At 33.2% G+C, this 24,020-nt stretch overlaps 1 protein-coding gene across 7 annotated transcripts in view; it reads right to left on the reverse strand.

Annotated features, from left to right (window-relative positions):
* Positions 1-24,020, reverse strand: part of MDGA2 (MAM domain containing glycosylphosphatidylinositol anchor 2) — an 824,968-nt gene that overhangs the window by 44,446 nt on the left and 756,502 nt on the right. For all 7 annotated transcript variants that reach the window (XM_021074087.1, XM_021074085.1, XM_021074091.1 and 4 more), the window contains 2 exons: positions 10,550-10,727; positions 4,616-4,636 (listed from right to left, as the gene is read on the reverse strand). In XM_021074087.1, coding sequence (XP_020929746.1) covers positions 4,616-4,636; positions 10,550-10,727 — 199 coding nt within the window. The remainder of the gene's footprint in view (positions 1-4,615; positions 4,637-10,549; positions 10,728-24,020) is intronic.

Genomic DNA, 24,020 nt, shown 5'->3' on the forward strand with positions numbered 1-24,020 from the left:
TGAAGCCCCTGAAATGAGGGTGTAGTTATGTTTCTAGGTATCAAAGGATTTTGTTAGTGGGATACATATTGCTTGAAATATCAGAGTAAATAGTGGAGATTATAAACTCCTCTAGATACAACATTAAAATAATCCTTAATTTAAAAAAATAAACACAGTTTATATTATTTCATTTAAAATTGTAAGAACTCTATGAAAAAACAGTAGAACTAACTCATCAGGCTCACGATGGAGAAAGCTTTGGCAAACTTCAGCTAGTAAATAATGAAGTCAAGACTGAGTACAGGAAGTACTCAGAACAGAAACGAATCCAACTAGGAACCATGAGGTTGCGAGTTTGATCCCTGGCCTCACTCAGTGGGTTAGGGATCCGCCGTTGCCGTGAGCTATGGTGTAGGTCGCAGATGCAGCTCAGCTCATGCGTTGCTGTGGCTGTGGCGTAGGTGGGCAGCTGTAGCTCAGATTTGACCCCTAGCCTGAGAACTTCCATATGCTATGTGTGTGGCCCTAAAAAGACAAAAGACCAAAAAAAAAAAAAAAAAAAAAGACAAAGTCCCTGGAATTCATAAAAGTATAAATATCTAAATAATAGAGACTCCCATCCCCCCCACTCCCCACAATGGGTTACGCTGATCAGATATCTCTGGGAGTAGAGCCCTTGATGTTGAGATGATGCCCCTGAATTAATCTGTGTGCTTTTGTCCACTAACAATGAACTATCAGAAAATGAAATTAAGAAAAATCTCAATTTAAGTAGCATCAAAAAAATCAAAACACTTAATAATAAACTTTGCCAAAGAGATGAAAGAAATTGTACACTGAAAAATACAAAACATTGATGAAAGAAATTAAAGGATGCACAAACAAATGGAAAGACATCTTGTGTTCTTGTATTGGAAGAATTAACATTGTTATAATCTCCATACTACCCAAAGTGATCTATAGATTCACTTCTATCCCTATGAAAATCCTTGCGGCATTATTTTCGTAGAGTTAGAAAACAATTCTGAAAATTCATATGAAACCACTAAATACTTCAAACTGCCAACACAATTATGAGGAGGAAGAATGCTGGAGACCTCACACTTAACTGATTTTAAAATATACTGCAATGCTACAATAATCAAAGGAGTATAGTACTTGTGTTCTATTGGGAAGGTAAATTGGTATAGCTATTACGGAAAGTGGTAGAAAGGTTCCTGAAAAAAAAAAATCTAATATAGAACTACCATATTATCCAGGAATCCCTTCTGTAAGTATAACCCAAAGGAAATGAAGTCAGTACCTCAAAGAGATACGTGCACTCCCATGTTCACTGCAGTATTATTCTCAACAGAAAAGATGTGGGAACAACCTAAGAGTCCACTGAAGGATGGATAGATAAAGGAATGATGGCAGACATATATAATGCAACATTATTAGGCTTTAAAAATGATTATCCTGACATTTGCAATAACAGAGATGAACCTGGAGTACAATGTGGTACTCTTGACAACTAATCATCTTTCTTTTCAGTAAAGCATTTCAATCAAAAGATTTTAAACACAAACAAAAAACTTCTAAACATAAAATACTCTTCTAAATTTAACACTGAGTACAAATTCAAGATTTAAGATTGAGTCTAATGAAGAGCCTAACTATGACAAAATTTCATAAACTTATTCTATATAAATACTTTGGAAGTAGCTATTTAGGATAAATACATTAAGTGATGAAATGTGAAAGAGCATTTAAGAATAATTTGATTTGTTGCCACAATACAAAGTTGCATATCACATTTATTATCATATTAAATGTAAGATATTCTCTAGTATATTCCTGAAATCATTTTATCTTATTAAGATGTTTCAAACTATCATTTATGTCTAAGCCAACATATATTCAAACCATTTTGAAACTTTATTATCAAAACAATAATTTTTTTTGAAAGAAATATTGCTAAATAGTATTTTAAGAATTCATTATGTATAATCATAAACATCATGTAAGAAGTGAGATTTGATAGCATTTTCTTCATTTCAAGAAATAATTTAGAATCATAATGGAAATAATGTTTTTAATTTCATTTTTTTCTCAGTTAGATTTTCCCCTCCCTGAACTGCTTAATTTTCATTTTTTTTTCAACTTCATTAACAATATCATTACTGGTAAGGTATCTTTTAATGATCTGTGGAGAATAAATAGTAAGTAAGTTGTAACTAGTTGAAATATTATAGCAAGATCACAGTAACAGAAAACAAGTTTGCCAGGGGCTGGGGTGCAGGGAGGCTTGACTAGAAAGCAAGATAGGTAAAATTTAGGGGTGGTGAAACTTTGTGGTGATGGTTATAAGACTGTACAAATTGGTCAACATTTCTTATGGAAATGTATACAAAATAAGTTGAATTTTTTTGTATGTAAATTATACCTGGAAAATAAATGGCAAAAATTAAAATATAGCATTTAAAAAAAAGACCTCAGGTAAAAGTAGTCTGAGGCAAAGAAAAATCAACTTTACATAGCAAAAATCAAAAATAAAACATGACCCTCTTTTACAGATTGGCCTATTTTCCTCCTTTACTAAATAAGAGCCTGAATCAATAGCAAGTGGATTTGTTTGATGAAGCATTTTTCTTATATGAGTTTTGGCCCATTGACAACAATGAGAGTTAAAGAAATCAATTAATAAGAAAAAAAGTATGTGACTGTCAATAACATTAAAATAACTTCTTTAGATAACAAAGAGAAGTGATTATGTAATGTTTACTTTTTTCCTAAACAATTCTCATATTCTACCATATGGACTACTCAGGAAAAAAATCCCAAACTGCACAGTCAATGGAAATTTTTGGTATAAAGAGGTGTGCTGGGAATTACTTTAAAAATAGAAAATTCAATGCATTGTTTGGATTTGCATTTTACTGTATATAAAATGCTTGCTGAGGAAGAGAAGTTGGTAACTATGACCTAAAGGACCCAAGCTTTTAAAGGAAGCATTTAAATTCAATTAATGTTATCCATCTTTATAGCACACTTCTGGCTTCTGTAACTTTTGAACATTGTACACCAGACATACTGAGTGTTGCTCAGTTATCGTGTATGTGAACATGACCTTCTTTTCGATGACAGACAAGTTTTTCCTTACCTTCTTCATTTGAGGGGCCTCTATTCAGCTTTCAGGATCTAGCTTAAATATCATCTTTTCTATATCATCTAATTCTATCTTTCTCAGTTGCCATAAAATAATGGTTCTTATCATATTGGACTGAGGTCAGTTAACAAACACTCCCTCCCATAAATATGTGTGCATTTTGTTCAGTAGATAGACTGTTCAAAATCTTTTTCTTGAATTGAAATATTTGTCAATTTTCCCTTGTATTTAGTTTTAATTTTTTCGTGACAACTGTTTCAAATATTTCTATTGAATGTGTAATAAGAGAACTTACTTCAATTATAATCAATATAGTAATTAAATAGCAATAATATCCTGGGTAGAAGCCAGGGAGAATTTGATTTATGCAATTAATTAGTCTTAAAACTGTCATGTATTTGTTCTGTTAACAAATAAGCATTGAATACCTGCTAAAAATGAGATGCTGTGATAGACGCAAAGATAGTGAGATGTAGAGAGAAATTAGAAACATATTGAGTGCTTAAGTATCTTATTGTCTACTGGAAAATAGAAAATGAAAAATAGCTTCCATATAAATAAAGATAAATTGTTATGAAAATCGAAAGAAGGAATACTTAGTGGAAGAAGAAGCATTTGTGATAAACATATGAAAAATGAAACTCAGAGTTGATAATATCCACAATAAAGGGGCATTGTGATGACTAAATGAACTTCTATGCAATGAAGCAAGATGCGAACAATAAAAATCTAGAAAAAAATTTGGATATGCAGATGTGGAGTAAAAGAGGATCTTTAGTAGGAAATACAGCAAGAACAGAGTTATGTAGTTTGGTCTTTGTTATATAGTCAGTTCAAGGCCATTGCAGAAAAGAGAATACAGTAAAATGAGAAAAAAGATTTGGACAGATTCTTCACTAAGTATAGGAAATCGAGAATATTGTATGACTAGGAATAAGAGTGCAAAGGTGGCTCTTCCTTCTTTTGTTAAAGAACAATATATTGCTAGACACAAAATAGGAGATAAAAATCAATTCTTCATTTCAAAATGAAATATTATCAAATGGATGGTGATCAGATTATCCTCTTCTTCATATAAGATTGGAATATAGAATAATGATCCATGAAAAATCTTAATTAAAACTTTCAAATACCAACTTTTTAAGTAAATATCATATTTCATGAGTGGAACATAGAAATAAAATAATGAAAATTAGAGAAACTTAAATACTGGTAATATAAAAAATCAACAATGCCAGAAGAGAAACAAATGTTAAACAGGTTTGGGAAAATGACTGCATATTTAGGAAAAGTCAATTATCAATATAAAACACCCATATCCATTGAAATGTATAATTTACACTTAATGCCAATTTAACTGTTTCTAAGATATTTCATTTTAACCCAAATGAGAACATTTGCTAAATAATCTTTGCATGTTTATGCATGTTCTATTTTTCCTAATTTTTAAATACAGTTCCATTTTTAAAGTGAAAATATACTTACTCAAATGAGGATTAACAGGAGCTATAAGAAAAACAAAAAAAAAATAGTATTAGCATGGCTCGAATGTCTTTAAAAAATAAAATTCTAATCTCATAGTTCCTTACCAAAACTTAATGATCTGCCCCATTGTGGCCACAGAGAATTATATCTGCAATCTATTTTGTTCTAGAGGATTGAATAGAATCTACTTTGGAGCTCAGCAATAAAAGTACCCGAAAGATCAATGCTAAATAGCACGTGGGATTTGTTCATGTTTCAAGGAATGGTGTTTCTGATCTTTTATATCCTAACTAGTGCTAAACAAAACCAAGAAATCAAAACTGAGGCTGACAGTAGGCCAACCTATAATCCAGATGTTTTAGCAATGAATGCAATTATCCTACAGAGATTGTACTTTCTTTTTTTTCTTGCCCTTATCTACTTCTAGTGAAAAAACATAATAAATATGAAAAAAGCAATTCTCATATCATATCATTATATGTGTCCCAAAACAAACAACTGTTTTGATGTTGCTTTGTTTAATTACACACACACGCACACATAGTTTTCAAATGATAAGCAATATATTTGCATTTTTATGTACTGGAAGAAATATTTATCTCAAAATACTAATCGTGTTTACAGTGCAAGTGCTGACTGATTTCTATCTGAAGTGAAATAAGTACTTTACATTTTACTTACAACAAAAATATATCTAACCTAAGAGGCAAAGTGGTGTCTGTTTATATTGATTAGGCATTTATCATACTGCAAGAAAATCCGTTACGGATGAAAGAAAGCATTATTGCAGCCACCCAAGATTACAATGGGCAGTTAATCTAACCTCCAGAAGTTTGTCTACTTTCTTCTTAATCCTAGTGTTTGCCATTAACCATTTTTGTTAAACTTGGATATACTATTAAAGTATGATAGTTAAAAATGCACAAAACATGTTCATATATAATTGTTACATTTCATACTCTAGGATCAATTTTAACAAAGTGATTGGTTTTTTGATCAATTACTTTCTACTGTGTTTACATAAAAAAGATAGACTAGTCCAATTATTTTAATTGTTCTGATTCTGCATTCTCCAGGGCAAATTATGAAATAATAACATAGAGAAGGGACTATACATTTACTAGTTGCACTGAAGTGGAGAAAAAAAAATCTACTTTCTTGTAAGACATAAGTATTTTTTAATTTGAAAAATACTTATTAAAATTAAAATTATTTCATAATTAAAATTTAAGATTACAAGTTTTTCTATATTTTTTGAAAGAAGTATCTTTGAATTATAATGTAATTATAAGAAATGTCACATATACATATAACATCTGACCAGACTGAATTTTTGAGACTTCTCCTACAATATTTTAGTCACCAAATTGACTATAAACATCACAATTAACCTAGTGAAAATTTGCTATTCAAAATTCAAAATACTGCAGTGGGTCTATTTTTCTTCTTTCAATTGAACTTGAAAGTCTAATATCTTATAGATGCCTTGATACCTGATATGCTGATACATGATATACTAAAGTATGCTTTACCTAAATCCATAATATATAAAAGTAATTTTTAACAAAAATGTTTGAAATTTTAATAAGCATACCTACTAATATAAAGAAAACTAAAGTTGAAACTAAACATGATGTCTATTTTCCAGATTTATTTTTCATTTCAGTTTGCTACCTCAGAGTTTTCAATAAGAACTATAGAGCTTGTGAAGATTTTTTTCTATACATTCATAAGACAATTTTTAATAATTTCTAAACTTAGGCAAGAGGTAATGATTCTCTGTCATGGAATCGTGAGCCCTAACTCTAGAGAGTGAGTCTGATTAACTCTGCAGGACACTGAAACTTTCTGAGTCTTAATATCTTCATCTTTTAAAAGAATGGATATTAATATATGGTTTCCGATGCTTCTAAATATTACATAGTCTACAGTTTTACAACTTGGGGCAGGGAGCATAGATATTAGTTAGGAAGAGATCATTCATGTTTTATTAAACATATGACACTAAAACTTGAGAAAAATATACTGGGATGTTATCTAGTTGTTGTTTGATGGAATTATGAAGGTGATTATAGAATAACAATTGTAATTCTGTACTAATATTTATAACACTCACCAGAAAAATAAACATTTTTAAGAGAGTTATATTTAAGAAAAGATGCCCAATGAGTCTAATGCTTTTACATTGATCTTCTATGAATATTCTACTCTACATTACATATCTTAATTTTTTAATGAAAATTGAATATATCGTGTACAATGTACACTCTGATGAGGAGAGTGAAGAAAAGACTTCACATGAAAAACAACCTTAATGAGTTTTTAATAATTTCATTTTGTTTTTTACTTTTGATAGTATTCACTATTTTTCCCTCTTAAGTAGGAAAGTATACTTAATGCTAAACAGGATGGAGAACTTCACATGCAAAAAACAAAAAAAAACAAATTCCATTATCTTTTTAACTCAAGCCCTAAAAATCAATAATTAACAGAATAATATTCCATTGAAGTAATGAAACATTTTGCCAGTGATTTACTGAACCTTGAAAGATACATTGATGATTTTTGAGCTAGTCACTGAATATAACTGAAAAAATACACATAAATTCAAAAGACAAAATCTGTGAGGTATATATTAAATTAATATAAAAGGCATACAAATAGGAAGAGAAGAGGTAAAACTGTCACTGTATGCAGATGGCATGATGCTATACATAGAAAACCCTAAGGACTCAACCCAGAAAGTACTTGAACTGATCAACAAATTCAGCAAAGTAGCAGGATATAAGATTAACATTCAGAAATCAGATGCATTTCTGTATACTAACAATGAAATAGTAGAAAAGGAATTAAAAAATTGCACCCCAAAAAATCAGATACCTGGAAATACACCTGACCAAGGACGTGAAAGACTTATATGCTGAGAACTATAAAACATTCATCAAGAAAATTAAAGAGGGTGCAAAGAAATGGAAAAATATTCCACGCTCCTGGATTGGAAAAATTAATATTGTAAAAATGACCATATTATCCAAAGCAATCAACAGATTCAATGCAATCCATATCAAATTACCCATGACATTTTTCACAGAACTAGAACAAACAATCCAAAAATTTATGTGGAACCACAAAAGACCAGAATTGCCAAAGCAATCCTAAGGAACAAAAAACAAGCAGGAGGCATAACTTTCTCAGACTTCAGGCAATATTACAAAGCCACAGTCATCAAGACAGTGTGGTACTGGTACCAAAACAGATATACAGACCAACGGAACAGAATAGAGAACCCAGAAATAAACCCAGACACCTATGGTCAATTAATCTTTGACAAAGGAGGCAAGAACATAAAATGGGAAAAAGATAGTCTTTTCAGCAAACATTGCTGGAAAACCTGGACAGCTGTATGCAAAGCAGTGAAACTAGAACACACCCTCACACCATGCAAGAAAATAAATTCAAAATGGCTTAAAGACTTAAACATAAGACAAGAAACCATCAAACTCCTGGAAGAAAATATAGCCAAAACATTCTCTAACATCAACCTTATGAATATTTTCTCAGGTCAGTCTCCCAAAGCAACAGAAATAAAAGCAAAAATAAAGCAATGGGGCCTAATCAAACTGACAAGCTTTTGCACAGCAAAGGAAACCCAAAAGAAAACAAAAAGACAACTTACAGAATGGGAGAAAATAGTTTCAAATGATGCATCTGACAAGGGTTTAATCTCTAGAATAACAAGCAACTTACACAACTCAACAGCAAAAAAGCCAAAAACCCAATTGAAAAATGGCCAAAAGACCTGAATAGACATTTCTCCAAGGAAGATATGCAGATGGCCAAGAAGCACATGAATAAATCCTCAACATCTCTGATTATTAGAGAAATGCAAATCAAAACTACCAGGAGCTCCTACCTCACACTAGGCAGAATGGCCATCATTAATAAGTCCACAAATAACAAATGCTGGAGAGGGTATGGAGAAAAGGGAACCCTCCTGCACTGTTGGTGGGAATGTAAGCTGGTACAACCACTTTGGAGAACAGTATGGAGGTATCTTAGAAATCTATACATAGAACTACCATATGACCCAGCAATCCCTCTCTTGGGCATATATCTGGACAAAACTTTCCTTCAAAAAGACACATGCACCCATATGTTCATTGCAGCACTATTCACAATAGCCAAGACATGGAAACAACCCAAATGTCCATCAATAGATGATTGGATTAGGAATACTACTCAGCCATAAAAAAGAACAAAATAATGCCATTTGGAGCCACCTGGATGGAATTAGAGACTCTCATACTGAGTGAAGTAAGTCAGAAATAGAAAGGCAAATACCATATGATATCACTTATATCTGGAATCTAAGATAAGACACAAAGGAACCTTTCCACAGAAAAGAAAATCATGGACTTGGAGAATAGACTTGTGATTGCCAAGACAGAGTGGGAGGGAATGGGATGGATTGGGAACTTGGGGTTAATAGATGAAAACTACTGCCTTTGGAATGGATTAGCAATGAGATCCTGCTGTGTAGCACTGGGAACTATGTCTATCACTTATGATGGAGCATGATAATGTGAGAAAATAGAATGTGTACATGTATGTGTAACTGGGTCACCATGCTGTACAGTAGAAAAAAATTTTATTGGGAAATAACAATTAATATATATATATATATATGAATGATTGCTGTTATTTCTATTTGAACTATTATAAAGGTTTTGTTTAGTTTTGTGTCTTCTGGCCATGCCTGTGGCAGGTGCAAGTTCCTGGTTCAGGGAATGAAAAGATGGCACAGTAGCAACTTGAGTCACAGGTATGACAACACTGGATCCTTAACCCACTGGAACACCAGTGAACTCTGTAAACCATTATGAAGTTTTTGATCAACTTTGGTTCCCAAGTTTGACAGTATTTCAACTTTTGTTAAAGTAGGACATTTAAACAGTAAAGAAATATTAAATACATATGGTTAATAAAGGCAAATTATCACACATTAACATTAGTGATCTAAAAGAAAATAAAATAACCCCCTTCCAAAAAAAAAACAAAATCAACTGAGGTGACATTCAACAAGTGTATGGAAAAACAAATTGTGGTACATCTAAACAATGAGATGTTATCAACAGTAAAAAGAAATGAACTATCAAGCCAGAAAATGATATGGCCAATGTTTTAATGTGTATTGCTAAGTGAAGCAAACCAGTTTAAAGGGGCTATATGTTGTAGGATTCCAACTGTACAATGTCTGGAAAAGGCAAAACCATAAAAAGATTAGTGGTTGTTGTAAAGGTTAGAGGTGGGATGAAAGGATGAATAGGTGGAGTAAGAGGAATTTCATAATGGTGAAACTATTCTGTATGATACTGTAGTGGCAGATAAAAATATTACACGGTTATGAAAATCCATATAACTCCACAACACAAATAATGACCCCCAATGTAAACCATTGACTTAATAGTGTATCAGTATTTGTTCTTCGTAATGAACATACCTTCCAAGATGTTAACAGAAGGGAAAACTGTGTTGAGGGGAGGGCATATATGGAAGTCTCTATACTTGCTGCTCAATTTTCTATAAACTTAAAACTGTTCTAAAAAGTGGTTTACTAATTAAAATTTAAAAATTTTCTCACATTTCCTAACTTAATGATATACATTTTAAGACCATCTTGAAAAAAAAGGTAGACATGCTGCATCATACCTTATAGGGTAGGTTCAATGCTAATTAAACATTTTTATATATCTCTGCATTAATAATCAAAATATTACAACTTATGGTGATTTAATCTTTTTCTTTTGTCACTTAGCTAAGGACCCAGAAAGTCAATATGCTAAATTTTATGTCTAAATTTGCTAAATAGTTACAGCCTACATATTTAGATACTTTGGTATGCAAATAAATACTTTGAAATGAAAAACTACTTACCACTATATTTGATGACACGAATTGTTGAATCTCCTTCGCCAAATTTGGTGAGAGGAGTCAGTCGGACTTCATAAGCCTCTGGTTTAATTAGCTCAGTCAAGTTATATGTAATTAATTCTCCCTTTTGAATATTCCCATTTATTTTAATCTCCTGTTCCCACCATCGCTGTTGTCCAGCCTGAAAATAAAAAAATTACATAATAATATTCCCAGTCTTTTTAACTGTGTGTTGATCATGTGGCTAAAAATACTAAGGCTTGGGCAGGGGCAGTTCTTTGGGGACTTGGACAAAGCTATATTCCTTTAGAGATGTATCTTTGTTTCTGAAATGCTCCTAAGGGCCTCAGTAGTATGGTTTACTTTTACTTTGAATATGAAATCCTTTGGTATTACAGATTAAAGTGGGGCCAATCCCTTGCTTTAGGCAAGTTCTAGGTTTTCATTCCTGTCTGCCTCACCACTGCCAAACTATAAGAATCAAAGTTCAGGTTTGTCTGGGTCATTTAATAGCTGAAGGCAAAAGCAATTTGGGTGAAAAATTCCATTAACTCCTTTGATTTTACATTTTTCTTTAGATTTTTCTATTTTACCTTAGATTTTTTTATCTCATATAGGTAAATGTTTGTGTATATATACATATATATTTAATACTGCTTAAGGGTGGGTTAATCCTAATTATATAGTCTAGCCTGGTATATTTCTGGAAATGAAAATCTCAAGTTTGTGCTAATAGCACAGCATTAGACACATGACAGATAAAATAATGGAATGGAATAGAAAGCCCATGTATACATTGGTGGGACTGTTCACATAAACGACAGGAAAATAAATACCATTCAGTTGGCTGTGAATATTAAAAAATACATGAATGTGATCCCTATCTCATTTCTTATAAAGGAAAGTCAGTCTCAGGAGGATCAACTACTTACATTTAAAAGGCAAAAGTTAAATCATTTAGAAAACAGACAGAAGAATGTCATTATGACCTCAGGTAAGATATTACTTCCTTTTTTTTTTTTTTTTTTTTTTTTTTTTTTGTCTTTTTAGGGCTGTACCAGCAGCATATGGAGATTCCCAGGGTAGGGGTTTAATCAGAGCTACAGCTGCTGGTCTATGCCACAGCTGCAGCAATGCCAGATCCTGCAATGCTGGATCTTCAACCCACTGAGCGAGGCCAGGGATTGATACCACAACCTCATGGTTCCTAGTCAGATTCATTTCCTCTGTATCACGACAGGAACTCCTGATATTACTTCCTTTTCTTTTCTTTTTTGGTCTTTTGTCTTTTCAGGGCTGCACCTGGGGCATATGGAGGTTCCCAGGCTAGGGGTCTAATCAGAGCTACAGCCACTGGCCTACACCACAGCCACAGCAATGCCAGATCCGAGCCACGTCTATACCCTACACCACAGTTCATGGCAATGCCAGGTCCTTAACCCATTGAGCTAGTCCAGGGATCGAACCCGCTACCTCATGGTTCCTAGTCGGATTCGTTTCCTCTGTATCACGACGGGAACTCCCGCTATTACTTTCTTAAATAGAATAGCAAAGACACAATTAGTAAAATAAAAGATTGATAAATTAGCCAATCTTAAATTTGAAACTAATATTAAATTGAAAATTTTAGTACAAAAATGTCTTCTCATCAGTACTCCCCATTAAACAGGGAAAATAAAGGCAGATGTTTGGAAAAAGATATTTAGAACAAATACAGTTAATCATAATATATTAAAAATCCTATAACTAAAGAAAAAGAATTCAATAGCAAAATGAACGTAGCAGGATCGAGTATTTCATAAATGAGGGAACCTAAATAATTAACTAGAGAAAAAGCTCAGCCTCACTGTGAATCAAGGAAGTTAAGAGTAAAACCATAATACTATTTCAGACCATCAGATTAACCAAAGTTTATAAAAATTACAACTTTAAGGTTTGATGTAGATATAAAACAATGAGAATTTTTATATGTGCCAAGAACCTGGAGTACTCAGGGTGGTGGGGGCAGGGAGGAGTAAGATTTTAGTTTACTTACAAACTAACAAGTTAGCATGCAACCATACTTTGGATACTAGCAGAAAAACCGAGACTAGCGGTTCAGAGAGAAATGTTCACAACATAGCAGACAGCATAAGCTTTACTTTCAGATTTGTTCCCTTTGTCTCCTGAGTCACACAGGGTGACTTAGAAGTGCTCAGGTGAATTTTGCCTATGTCTTTGGTTTGTATCATATCTGTAGGACACTGAGTTTAAGAGACTTTAGTATTTTATAGCTGACAGTAACCAAACCTGTTCAATCATTGCCCAAGAGGAAGACATTATATTTATTATACTTAAATGGGCTTTCCTTCTGCTCCAGAGGGCAGCATGATCTCTGTATTCTAAGAATGTTTGCTATGCAAATGACCATGAAAAGATAGGGTGGAATAATAAGTGCCTCTGCACATATGATGTGCAAAAACAGAATTGTTTTATAAAAATATAGTTCCGATGAGTATATAAATTGGTGTGTAAGTATGGAGAGCAATTTGGCAATAAAAGCAATTACAATGAAAACAGATAAACCCTTGTACACATGAAACAGGAATATTCACAGCATAGAAAACACAGAAAATGATCTAAACATCAATAAGAGATAGAATAATAGAATTGTAGACTCTTCATAAAATACAATTCAAAATATAACATGAAAGATGAACATAAGCTACAATGCCATCATGATGGATGAATTTCACAACAGTAATACTGAGCTAAATGAATAGTAAAGCAGGCATATTATAAAATTCAAGTTCAAAATACACATTTTGAAGAGGGATACGTAGATAGGCATTAAAATATAAAGAAATGCACAAAATAGCAAATACTACATTCAACATACTGGTCACGTGGGTTAGGAGAGAGTCAAGAGTAGGAGGTGCAATTGTAAGGTTATAACAAGGAAATTAACCCTTAACACTTTAACCCTGATGATTTTGTTCCTTAAGATTGGTAGTTGATATCTAAATTATATTATTTTTGTGTGTGCATGAACCATTTTTCTTTGTTTTTCAAAGAGAAAATTGTAGTCTAAGAGAGACAGGCAGTTGTGAATTTTCTAAAAACTTTTTCCCTCTTGAATTTTTACAATACACTCTATTGTATTGTTTCCTCCATGTACTTGTGTGGCACCTTCTCATTCTGTTGATGGGATGCTTCTTCTTTTCTTGAGTTCTACATGTTGATGGTCTCTGGAGGTTTTATACTCTGTATTAGTGGTTCTCACATTTAGACAAGCCTGAGAGTTATGGGACAATTTTATTAAAAACAAAAATTCCAAGTTTTAAGCACCAGTATTTCTGCTTCAGTGATGTCTAGAAATATAATTATTCAGTGAGTTTGGAAAAGCATATTTTTTTCAAGACCTCCTAGGAGTTCCTGTTGTGGTGCAGCAGGTTAAGCATCTGGTGTTATCTCTGCAGTTTAGCTGCTGAGGTGGGGATCTGGTGGGTTAAGCATCTGATGTTGCCTCAGCTGTGGTATAGGTCACAGCTGAGGCTCAGATTCAATCTATGGCCTGGGAACTTCCATATGCTGCAGATGCAGACAAAAAGAAGTACCTTCTACTTCATAAGGCATTTTGGAAGTGGGTTATTCAGGGCCTATATTTGGTGAGGCACAGCTCAGACTCCCTAGACCATGGCATTAATACTAGTGGTTTCTCCTACACCTCTACATTGATTACTCCCCAAATTGAATCTTCAGGTCAGATAGTGAAAAACAAAACCAAAAAACATCCCTCTACATCTATTAGTCCTTACTGTGTGCCAGGCACTCACCATGTTAACTGTATCATAGCTACCATATTTAATCTACCTCAACCTTCAGTAGATAGGAACTCATACTAGCCCTAGTTTACAAGCTGAGGAAACTGAGGCAGAGGAAAGTTGCTATAACTCTCCTAAGCTTGTGTATCTAGAGAGTAGCAGCTACAGAATTTGCTTACACCCAAAATGACTCTCAGGCATCATTTTTCTCCTTTACTTTCCCAGAATTTATTGTTTGCTTGTTTTAACTAGAGTACAGTACACTTAATAGAACTTTTTTGTGCACATGGATTATAAACCAGAAATGGTTTCTTACTAAATTTTTTTTAACCTACAGTGTTTAGTCATTAACTAGATAAAGATGTGATGAGATTAAATTCCAACATACAGCACATATTTAACTGACTCAAAGAGTGAGGTGGAGTAGGAAATCTAACTTAGTTATAATTGCATAGAGTCACCTAACTTACAAACACTGGTAAAAAAATGGACATGAAACCTAATTCTACAAAGTACTTTACTTGTGTGTAGTTAACACTAGACACTACGAAGTTTCTCTCAGTTTTGGAGACTAAACATTCTGCAAAATAATATGTGATCATTTCTTTCACTGTCTTTAGATTTTAGATTTTTAAATTATATGTATGAACAAAAGGCAATGTACTATTATTCAAAAGATAAAAGTAGTTTAAACTCAAAAAGATACCCAGATAATTGGACATTTTACTATTAGCCAAAGACATACAAAATTAATCAAGATATACTTTTCTGGGTGTTAAATATAGGTTTAATACCACATACTTGTAGTACATCCCAAGGGAAGACTGTAGGTATTCTGTTGTTATAATGAGATGCTCTACTCAAGTAATTTTACTTGGCAGATAACATTGATGTTGTTCCTTATTTCAAACTCTGGAGTACATAACTTTGTATGTGTAAAAAAAGCAATAACTTTGATTCTAAGCCTTTAATTTAAAGCTGTAATGAAAGTATATACTTCAGCAGTTGAGGAATAAGCAATTAAACACTTCATATTGCATCTCAGTGAGCTGTGTAAAATGTAAAAATAGAAAACTAAATTCAATGATTTCACATACACAAAAGAAAACACAATATTAATCTTTTATTTGGAAGTAATAGCACAAAACCCGCAGAGAACGTACGACCCAAACCATAACTACAGATGACAGTTCCAGAGCATAACCATAAGTACTTGCTATGAAAGCAGTGTGTAAAGTTTTTCTTATCATTTCAATTTTTAAAAAAGTTTCACTTAACTTTTTCTTTTCTGGCAGATATGTACCTTTCTTCTAGGAGAATAAATTTTATAAAAATATATATCACTATTTGAAGAAGAAATGAACCATATCTTTTATGAATGTTAAGATCCATACTTTGAAATACATACAATATCTGGAAATTCTGATTTCCAGGGAGTGAGGCTCAGAACAGTTCTATAGCATGACATGGAGGAATATTAGAAAGCTACATTCAATAGCAATTTGAAAAGTATTTTCATAAGCATTGATGTGCTTCTCCTAAGAATTGGATAGTCTTCAATTTTTCTAAAACTGAATTCTACGTACCTCACTTCTGCTGATGGAATACTCATTCTTGACAATACAAGATAAACTTGATAAACTTAACCCAATCACTTTCACTTTGCATACTGGGCATCACCAGGGGAAGTACTTAAGTTGGGACAGGGGCAGAAGAAGCCCATATCCCAGTTTAATTGCCCCTTGCCTTGTGGTGAGGGGTTGCCTATTGCTGGATTATCCTGTTTCTTACTGATATTCTCTGGGATTTAGTCAACTTCCTCCTGTCTTTCTTGTCCTTGGAACTGCCTTGGCACACAGGTCAATGTTTCTACTTAATTTGCATCTTTCTTAGGCAAATCACAGGTTCTCTTGGTCTAAAAGCAACAAGGAGTTTGGGGAATCCTGTTTCCCCTGTATCACAGTGAAGCAAAGGACCTGCCAACTCTCAGTCCCTGAAAACCAGACTCAGTCTGTGCTACTGTAGTACTAGAAGTTGCCTCAGGCAGGACCCAGAGCTTCAAGGCACGTTCTGCAATCTTCCTGAGCCACTTATGGAGAAGTGAGCCCATTTATTTCCTACTCAGTGGGTTGTAGGTGCCTTTCTCTGGGATTTCTTGGATTTACTCTATTGTTCTTAATTTCGCTCTTACTAAAATATTCGTTATTAACTGTGGTCTCTGTGTATTTGCACTGGAATATCTCCTGATACTTTTATTCTGCTATAAGAGCATTTGAAACTCAACGCTTTTTCTCCCTCAACTGCCTGTGCCCACTTCTATGAACTCTTGCTTGATTTAAAGCTTAGCCTTTCAAGACTATCGTTTTTCCTTATATTTTACAAAATCTATGCAAAGCTCATTTTCTATCTTTTTAATTTTCTGCCAGGGTGTTTGTGGGTTTGTGTTCATATTATTAGACCATAAATTTCAGCCTCTTTTGTTGTGATATTAAATAATGAGCGAGCAGCTGATAAAAAGAATTACAAGGCTTAAAAAAATGCATTTGTTCATATTTAAATTCCCAACTGTCCTTTGCAATCAATATTTCTAACTTACGTAGTAAATGAATGTCAATCTGCATTTAGTTTTGAATGTCTTGAAAGTTATTCCCTGTGGTTTTTAATTTATATTCCTTATCACAGTAGTTACCTGATGGGAAAACGAAAGAATACAACACCCCTTAGGTAGGTCCATAGCTTCAGTGAATGCCTCTGTTTTTCACAAGTTTTGAAGTTTTCCTTCCTTGCTTACCTTGATGAGCCACTGCTGTCTGGAGGAATGCAAAATGGACACACAGGCAGAGTCTCTGGTAAACATCACTGGTATATCAGTGAAAGACCTTACGAATATATTTCAAAGATAATTTTTAAAATGAGAACTAAATATTAGATACATAGAACAAAATCTTCAGTGACAATCAAATGATACATGTCTGCTCAGTGATGATAGCAATGGGAGAACAGAGAGGGAGAAGGAAAATAGAGCCTAAATCTTCCTAAATATATTGAGTGTTGTGGCTTAAAGTTAAAAATGCAGTTCCAGAAAAACTAAGACAATATTAGAACTGGACTTTAGATAAACAGAGGTCCTTTAGCACCCTGAAAGTTTTTAATGTTTCTGCAGTAGCTAAACATTAAGTAAAGATTTTGAAAACAAAGACTATCCATTTTACATATTCTTAACTATTTAGTACATATTTTTTTATTGTGATTTAGCTTTTTACTTCCAATGTGACTGGATGAGTTAAATGAGAATACTTTAAATATAGTTAATATTGACTACTATGTACTAGGATCTCTCTAAGCATTTTATTTAAGCGCAAACAATTCAATGTGGTAGCTAAGTAATTAACTTTAGATAGTGTTATTATATTTCCATTTATTCTATTAAATGTATAGTTATTGTTTCTAAAAATAAAAACATCTGATAAAAGTAAAATAATAAGAGTAAAGAGAAAAAGAGTAAATAGTGCCTCAGAAGACATACAAAACAAATTGAATATTCAGATGAATCTTTCTAGACTTCTTTTCCCGCTCCTTGCATGAATATTTTAGATCCTTTGTGAGATACATGGCTTTTTGTTAGTCTTGTTTTGTTGTTTTATTTGTTTGTTTGTTTGTTTTGGCTGCACCTCTGACATGCCAAAGTTCTGGGGACAGGGATCAAACTTAGACCACAGTAGCAATCTAAGCTGCAGCAGTGACAATGCTAGATTCTTAACCTGCTGAGCCACTAGGAAACGGGTAACATTTACCTTAGGGAATGCTCCAGGAAACACTTTTATTTCTAACTCTGCAGAACTCTTTTATCTTGTTATATGAATATGATACAAAGTTTTTATTTTTTATGAGATTACTTAGTAATAACTTTAAAGATAAACTGTAGTTATGATTTGATAGAATTTAAAAGATTTGACAGGAAAGAGGACATATACAAATCTTGATGTGATATTTCACTAATCTTTTATCAGTGTATAAAGAATAGTTTGTGTTTATCTAAAGAATAGGATGTAAAATTCTAATAACTATAATTTATCACCCAAAGCATTGCCTTATTACTGGACATTTTTTGATAATGAATCATTTTACATTGTGATTATAGTAAAACATTTGAAGGTTTAAAAATAAAACGAATTTGAAAATGTTAAAAAAGTTCCTATCAAACTTAAGTAAATACGTCAATATGTAGTAGAAATGAATATGAGTGGTTCTAGCTCAGAAGAAGTGTCCCTTTGATCATGGTCAGGCTAACGTATCTCCCTGTGGGAAAATTATCCCATTATGAGAAACATGAATTCTAAAGGTACAAATGACAACTCTGTTAAAAATGGAATATAAGTTTCTTTTAAGGAATATAATTTAACACTCATTTTTAATATAAAAATGTAGTTACAGTACATTCATATTTTAATACCATATTTAAATTTCTAGGAATAAATACAACTATAGTGTTCTTTACGTAGGAATTAAGAAATTAATCAAAGAGTGAGCTTACCTGGAGTTCCCATCATGGTTCACTGGTTAAGGAACCCTATTAGTATCTATGAGGATGTGGGTTTGATCCCTGGCCTGGCTCAGGGGGTTAAGGATCTGGCATTGCCATGAGCTGTGGTGTAGGTCTCAGACACAGCTCACATCCCGTGTTGCTGTGGCTGTGGCCTAGACCAGCAGCTATAGCTCTGATTCTACCCCCAGCCTGGGAATCTCCATATGCCATGGGTAAAGCCCTAAAAAGACAAAAGACAAAAAAAAAAAAAAAAAAAGAGTGAGCTTACTTAAAGATTCTCTTCAGGTCTATACTCTCCTTAAGCATAAACAGTAGTGAAACAGGATCCCTCTAATTCACTGCGACCCCACAGGGCAGGGTGCATAAATGATCCCTGTATAGTATGCCTCTTAATCCAACCATCAGACATCAGAGAGCATGATCCTTTAAAAGTGCATTTGACTCATCTTCCACAGTTTATAGAACTGTAATTTGGGATGATAGCTGGGAATACTCAACTAAATTATTGAAGTATTTTTGTCTGATAAGAAAAGTAAAAAATAATAGCTACCAACTTTTTGAAGACTTGCTGTTGACAAGCATTGTACTAAAGATTTTACACATTATATTTTATTTAATTTTTTGGGTTTCTGTCTTTTTAGGGCCACAGCCACAGCATATGGAAGTTCACAGGCTAGGAGTCAAATCAGAGCTACAGCTGCCAGCCTACACCACAGCCACAACAATGCAGTCTCGGAGCTGCATCTGCAACCTACACCACAGCTCACGGCAATGCCAGATCCTTGACCTACTGAACGAGGCCAGGGACTGAACCCTCATCCTCCTGGATACTAGTTGGATTCATTACCACTGATCCATGACAGTAACTCCTCATTTAATTTTTATAAAATTCCAGTGAGGTTGGTATTATCATATAGATTTCCTCAGTCAAGGCAACTGAAACAAAGAATTGATAAACTTTTCCAAGTCACATGGTTGGTAAGAAGCAAGAGATGATATAGGAACCCAATAGTGTCCAATTTCAAGGCTTTGCTTGAAATTAAATGTGTTGTTTTCACAGCTTTTTTTTTTTTTAAACCAATGTGCACTTTATTCACATCCTCTTATAAAAGTGATAAAGAATTTTTACACTAGGGCAGGCCTAATTATGTTGAACTGAATTACACAGCAATGGGTGATAGACTAAGATAATGAAACTATCTTCTGGAGGAAGATTTGTCATACAAAAAGGTTTGATTATGTGAGTCCTGACAGTTGAAGTGGATTGAGATTCTGCTTTTGAATTTTATTTTGAGACTCCAGTGAATGCATGTTTTGGTTGTACTGAGTTCTGTGCTCATAACTATTATATAAATCATTAAGTGACAGGGTATTTCATATTGCCTCAGGAAAGAATTTGCCTATAATACCAGCATACCCCTTCAACCATGCATTTATTACTTTCATCTGTTAAAAAAAACAATGACACTGAAAACCACCCAAGAGACCATTAGAACAGTAAAAATAATCAGTCTTTAGAGGGTAGTGATCACTCTAGAAGAAAAACTGTTTTCCCAACAAGTTTGGAAATAACAGCCTAATTATTTTCTTGCCATGCTTGGATCAGAAGGTAAAAGGACACCTCGACCTAAAGATGAATTCACTACAAATTTTAACCCTAATAAACTGGAATTAAGCAGTTCAGGCAGCATCTTTCTTCATTAAGTTCATTTTTTCAGGGTGTAAAATAGATCAGTTTTTAGGGTTTCAATTTTGGCATTTCATCCTGGTATTTCAAAGATCACAATCATAATCGTGTCTTTCCTTTTATGAATAACCCCAGTGTACTGTTTTACATCTGTAAGATATTTTGCTACTGCCATGTTCTAGATTTATTACTAATAGCTTTGTATTTAGATTCTGCGAATGCCACCTGGTCCCTCCATTTCTCATTGACAACTTTCTGTGACAGCCTTTTTTTTTTAATATGGAGCACTTCTCAAATTTGCATGTCATACTTGCACAGGGAACATGTTAATCTTCTCTATATTGTTCCAGTTTCAGTATATGTGCTACAGAAGTGAGCACTCTAATAGCCTTTTAATTGATCTCTTCACTAGTAGCAAATTCTGATTCCTTCCCATCCTACATATTGCCACCAAAGTACTTTGATCTTATTTTCCTGCTCTAATTATTGGAGTGTTATGCTTTTGTAATGTTATTTATAGTAACAGCTAACATTATTGAATGCCCACTAGGTACTTTAATGAATTATTCAATTAAACTTATTTGAAATCTATAATATCACCATGAATATTTTCTAGGTTTTGTTAGAATACATTAGCTTGATACCACTTAAATAGCTATTCATTTGGGCAATCAATTTGACCCTCATAGAGAGAATCATCAGGTTAATATGTTTCCATAAACTTTATACAATAGAAACTATTATAACCTAAATGTATTGATATACTATAGCTGTAATTCAATTATTGACGATGATTAAAAAGTCTAAATCGTTCAACTGGTTTTCAATTGTAGGCTTAGAAGAAAAACAATAAGAAAAACAAATAATGCTTACACAAATGTGTAAAGAGAGATTAGCATATCTTGCTGCATTTTGGAAAAAATACAACAATATTCGCTTTTCATGATAAACACGGCACAACTTTGACTGATAAGTTTTTTCATTTATTCAAAATCACCTAACTAGACTGGCATGAAAAAACAAAAATATTGAGAAAACAGCAGAGTAAGCTCTTTTTAAATCATATCTGCTAAACTGAAAATGAAGGGGTGAGTGAACAAGATAATGGGATTATTATATAAAACATATTAAAACACACTTCAAATATAGTTTCAAACTCTGTGCACATTTTTTTCTGAATCTTAGGAATTTTAGATTTAAAAATTTCCTGAGATTTAAAGTCTTAACTTTTTTAGTGAGTTTATGGCTGCCAACTAAAAACTGGCACTTGCCATACTTCTCTACAGGAATTAGGTCACTAGTCACTGCAGCTGCTGACCTTCAATACACCCCAAAAGGAGTTCAAGGTGGAGATCTCTGTGCTCTAGGAAAATTGGCAGAAAAGGCCTTTAGATAGTTAGATATTTTTAGGAGAAAACTTTATGAATTCAATTCCTGCATCACCTCATACCTAGAAAAGCTCTAAAATCGTTAATGGTGACATCTGCTCCTGCTGAATAGCAGTAAGCCTCTGCCAAAATGCGTGTTTGACTGAATGTATCCCCCTTCCTTATATATATATATACTGACTTTCTACTCCCTCTTTGGAGCAGTTTATGAAATGCTGACTTCTGGGGTATAGTCCTCATTTTGCCCCAAATAAAACTTAAGTAAAACTTATAACTCTCATATGGCGCATTTTTTTTTCAGTTGACCTGGCCAATAACATACAATAACTTTTCTTGGTAAATAAATAAAGCAACACTTCCTAACTCATTCCTAGTCACCTTGCTCTTTAGAAAGAGAACCCAATTTTTAGTGCTATCTTTCTGAGGCTCCCTTTAAACAAGATGTGGTCACATGATCTAATCCTGGCCAATGAAAGCTAAGTAGAGTTGCTGCATGGTGCTTCTAGGAAAGCTAGTGCAGATAGCCTAAAACAGCCAGTAAGGACTATTTGTTTTTGTTTGTTTTTTAAGGATTTTATTTCTTTACTTTTGATTCTGGCCTGTGCTTAATTTCTGATGACTTAAGTTCTAGTAGCTATCTTAGATCACCAGGTAACTTTGGGCATGAAAGACAGGCCTTCTGATAGTGAAAAAGAAAGCTATAACCTTAGGTCTCTGATGATACTGTGGGACTACATTGCAACACTGGATTGCTGATATTTGAAGGTATTCTATGTGAGAGAGAAATAAACATCTTTCTCATTTTTCTTTTGCTCTTTTCAATTATATGCAACTATAAAAAATCTTATTACAGATGCCAAAAAAATTGTTCGTTTTTCTTTATATCTTAAAATATACAGACTATTGAGTTTACTCAATGTAAAATTATAAAAAATTTTTCCAGATATTTCTAATAAAACAGATTATGATTGTGTTAATTTTTTCTTCTACCAAAGACTCACTTTGCAAAATTGCAATATTAGACATTAAGGAAAATATAATAGTACATTTGTTTAATTTAGCTACTGCACAACAATGCTTTGTTACAGTTAACCAGAAAATCTTAATGACACAAAACAACAAGCATTTGTTTCTTGCTTGTGTATCTGCAGGTTGGTTAGGTTCCTGCTATATAAGCTAGGTTTGATTGGGCTTGTCACTAGCTACAGATAAAATTGAAGTCAATTCTACATGTTTCATTATGTTGAACCAACCAGCTACCTAAGGTAAATTTGTTTCCCTGATGATACCAGTTGGTCCCAGAGAGTGAGCAGAATCATGCAAGGTCTCTGAATGCCTAGGCTCAGAATGAATATGTAACATATCTGCATGTATCCCATAATGATAGCAGCATATCACACACCCATGCTCAACAACTGTGGGTACAGATACATTCTTTCCATGAAGACTAGAACTGAGAAGAAGTAAACTTTATGTGAACAACAATCTAATATTCTACAATATAGTATTAGAAATTTGAGTGTACAGATTTCCAAAAACAAAGTTTTCTCACTAAAGAGAAATTTAAAAACACAAGTTCTTGGAGCTTAAACTAAAGGTGTGTCATATTGTCCTATAATCACATTTTTATACTCCTTTTCATATACGACAATTAAATTAAAAGCAATAATTTTAGAAGCCAACATTGACCTTATCTAAAAAATGTCACTGACTACAGATGTTTGGCTAGTTATATGTCTTTTCTATAACATGAAACTAGCTCCAGTTTTAGGGAAGAGATAATTACCAAAATCATTCTATAAATTTTCATTAGTAAAGATTGAAACAGTAATATATCCACTGTCTTTTGTTTAAAGAAATGATATACATGAGCCCCTTCCCCTCAAATGGTGCAAAATGAGTTGGCAGTTGAAGCAACCAATGTCTTATTACAGAATAACATATTTAAATGTTTTCCAGAAAATCTATAATGTGATATTTACATTATCTATATGTGAAGTCCATATGTAGGTTATTACTCTTTATTAACATGTTTACATATATTATTAAG

Source organism: Sus scrofa, chromosome 1 (assembly GCF_000003025.6).
Source record: "Sus scrofa isolate TJ Tabasco breed Duroc chromosome 1, Sscrofa11.1, whole genome shotgun sequence".
In the NCBI taxonomy this organism is placed as follows: Eukaryota; Metazoa; Chordata; class Mammalia; order Artiodactyla; family Suidae; genus Sus; species Sus scrofa.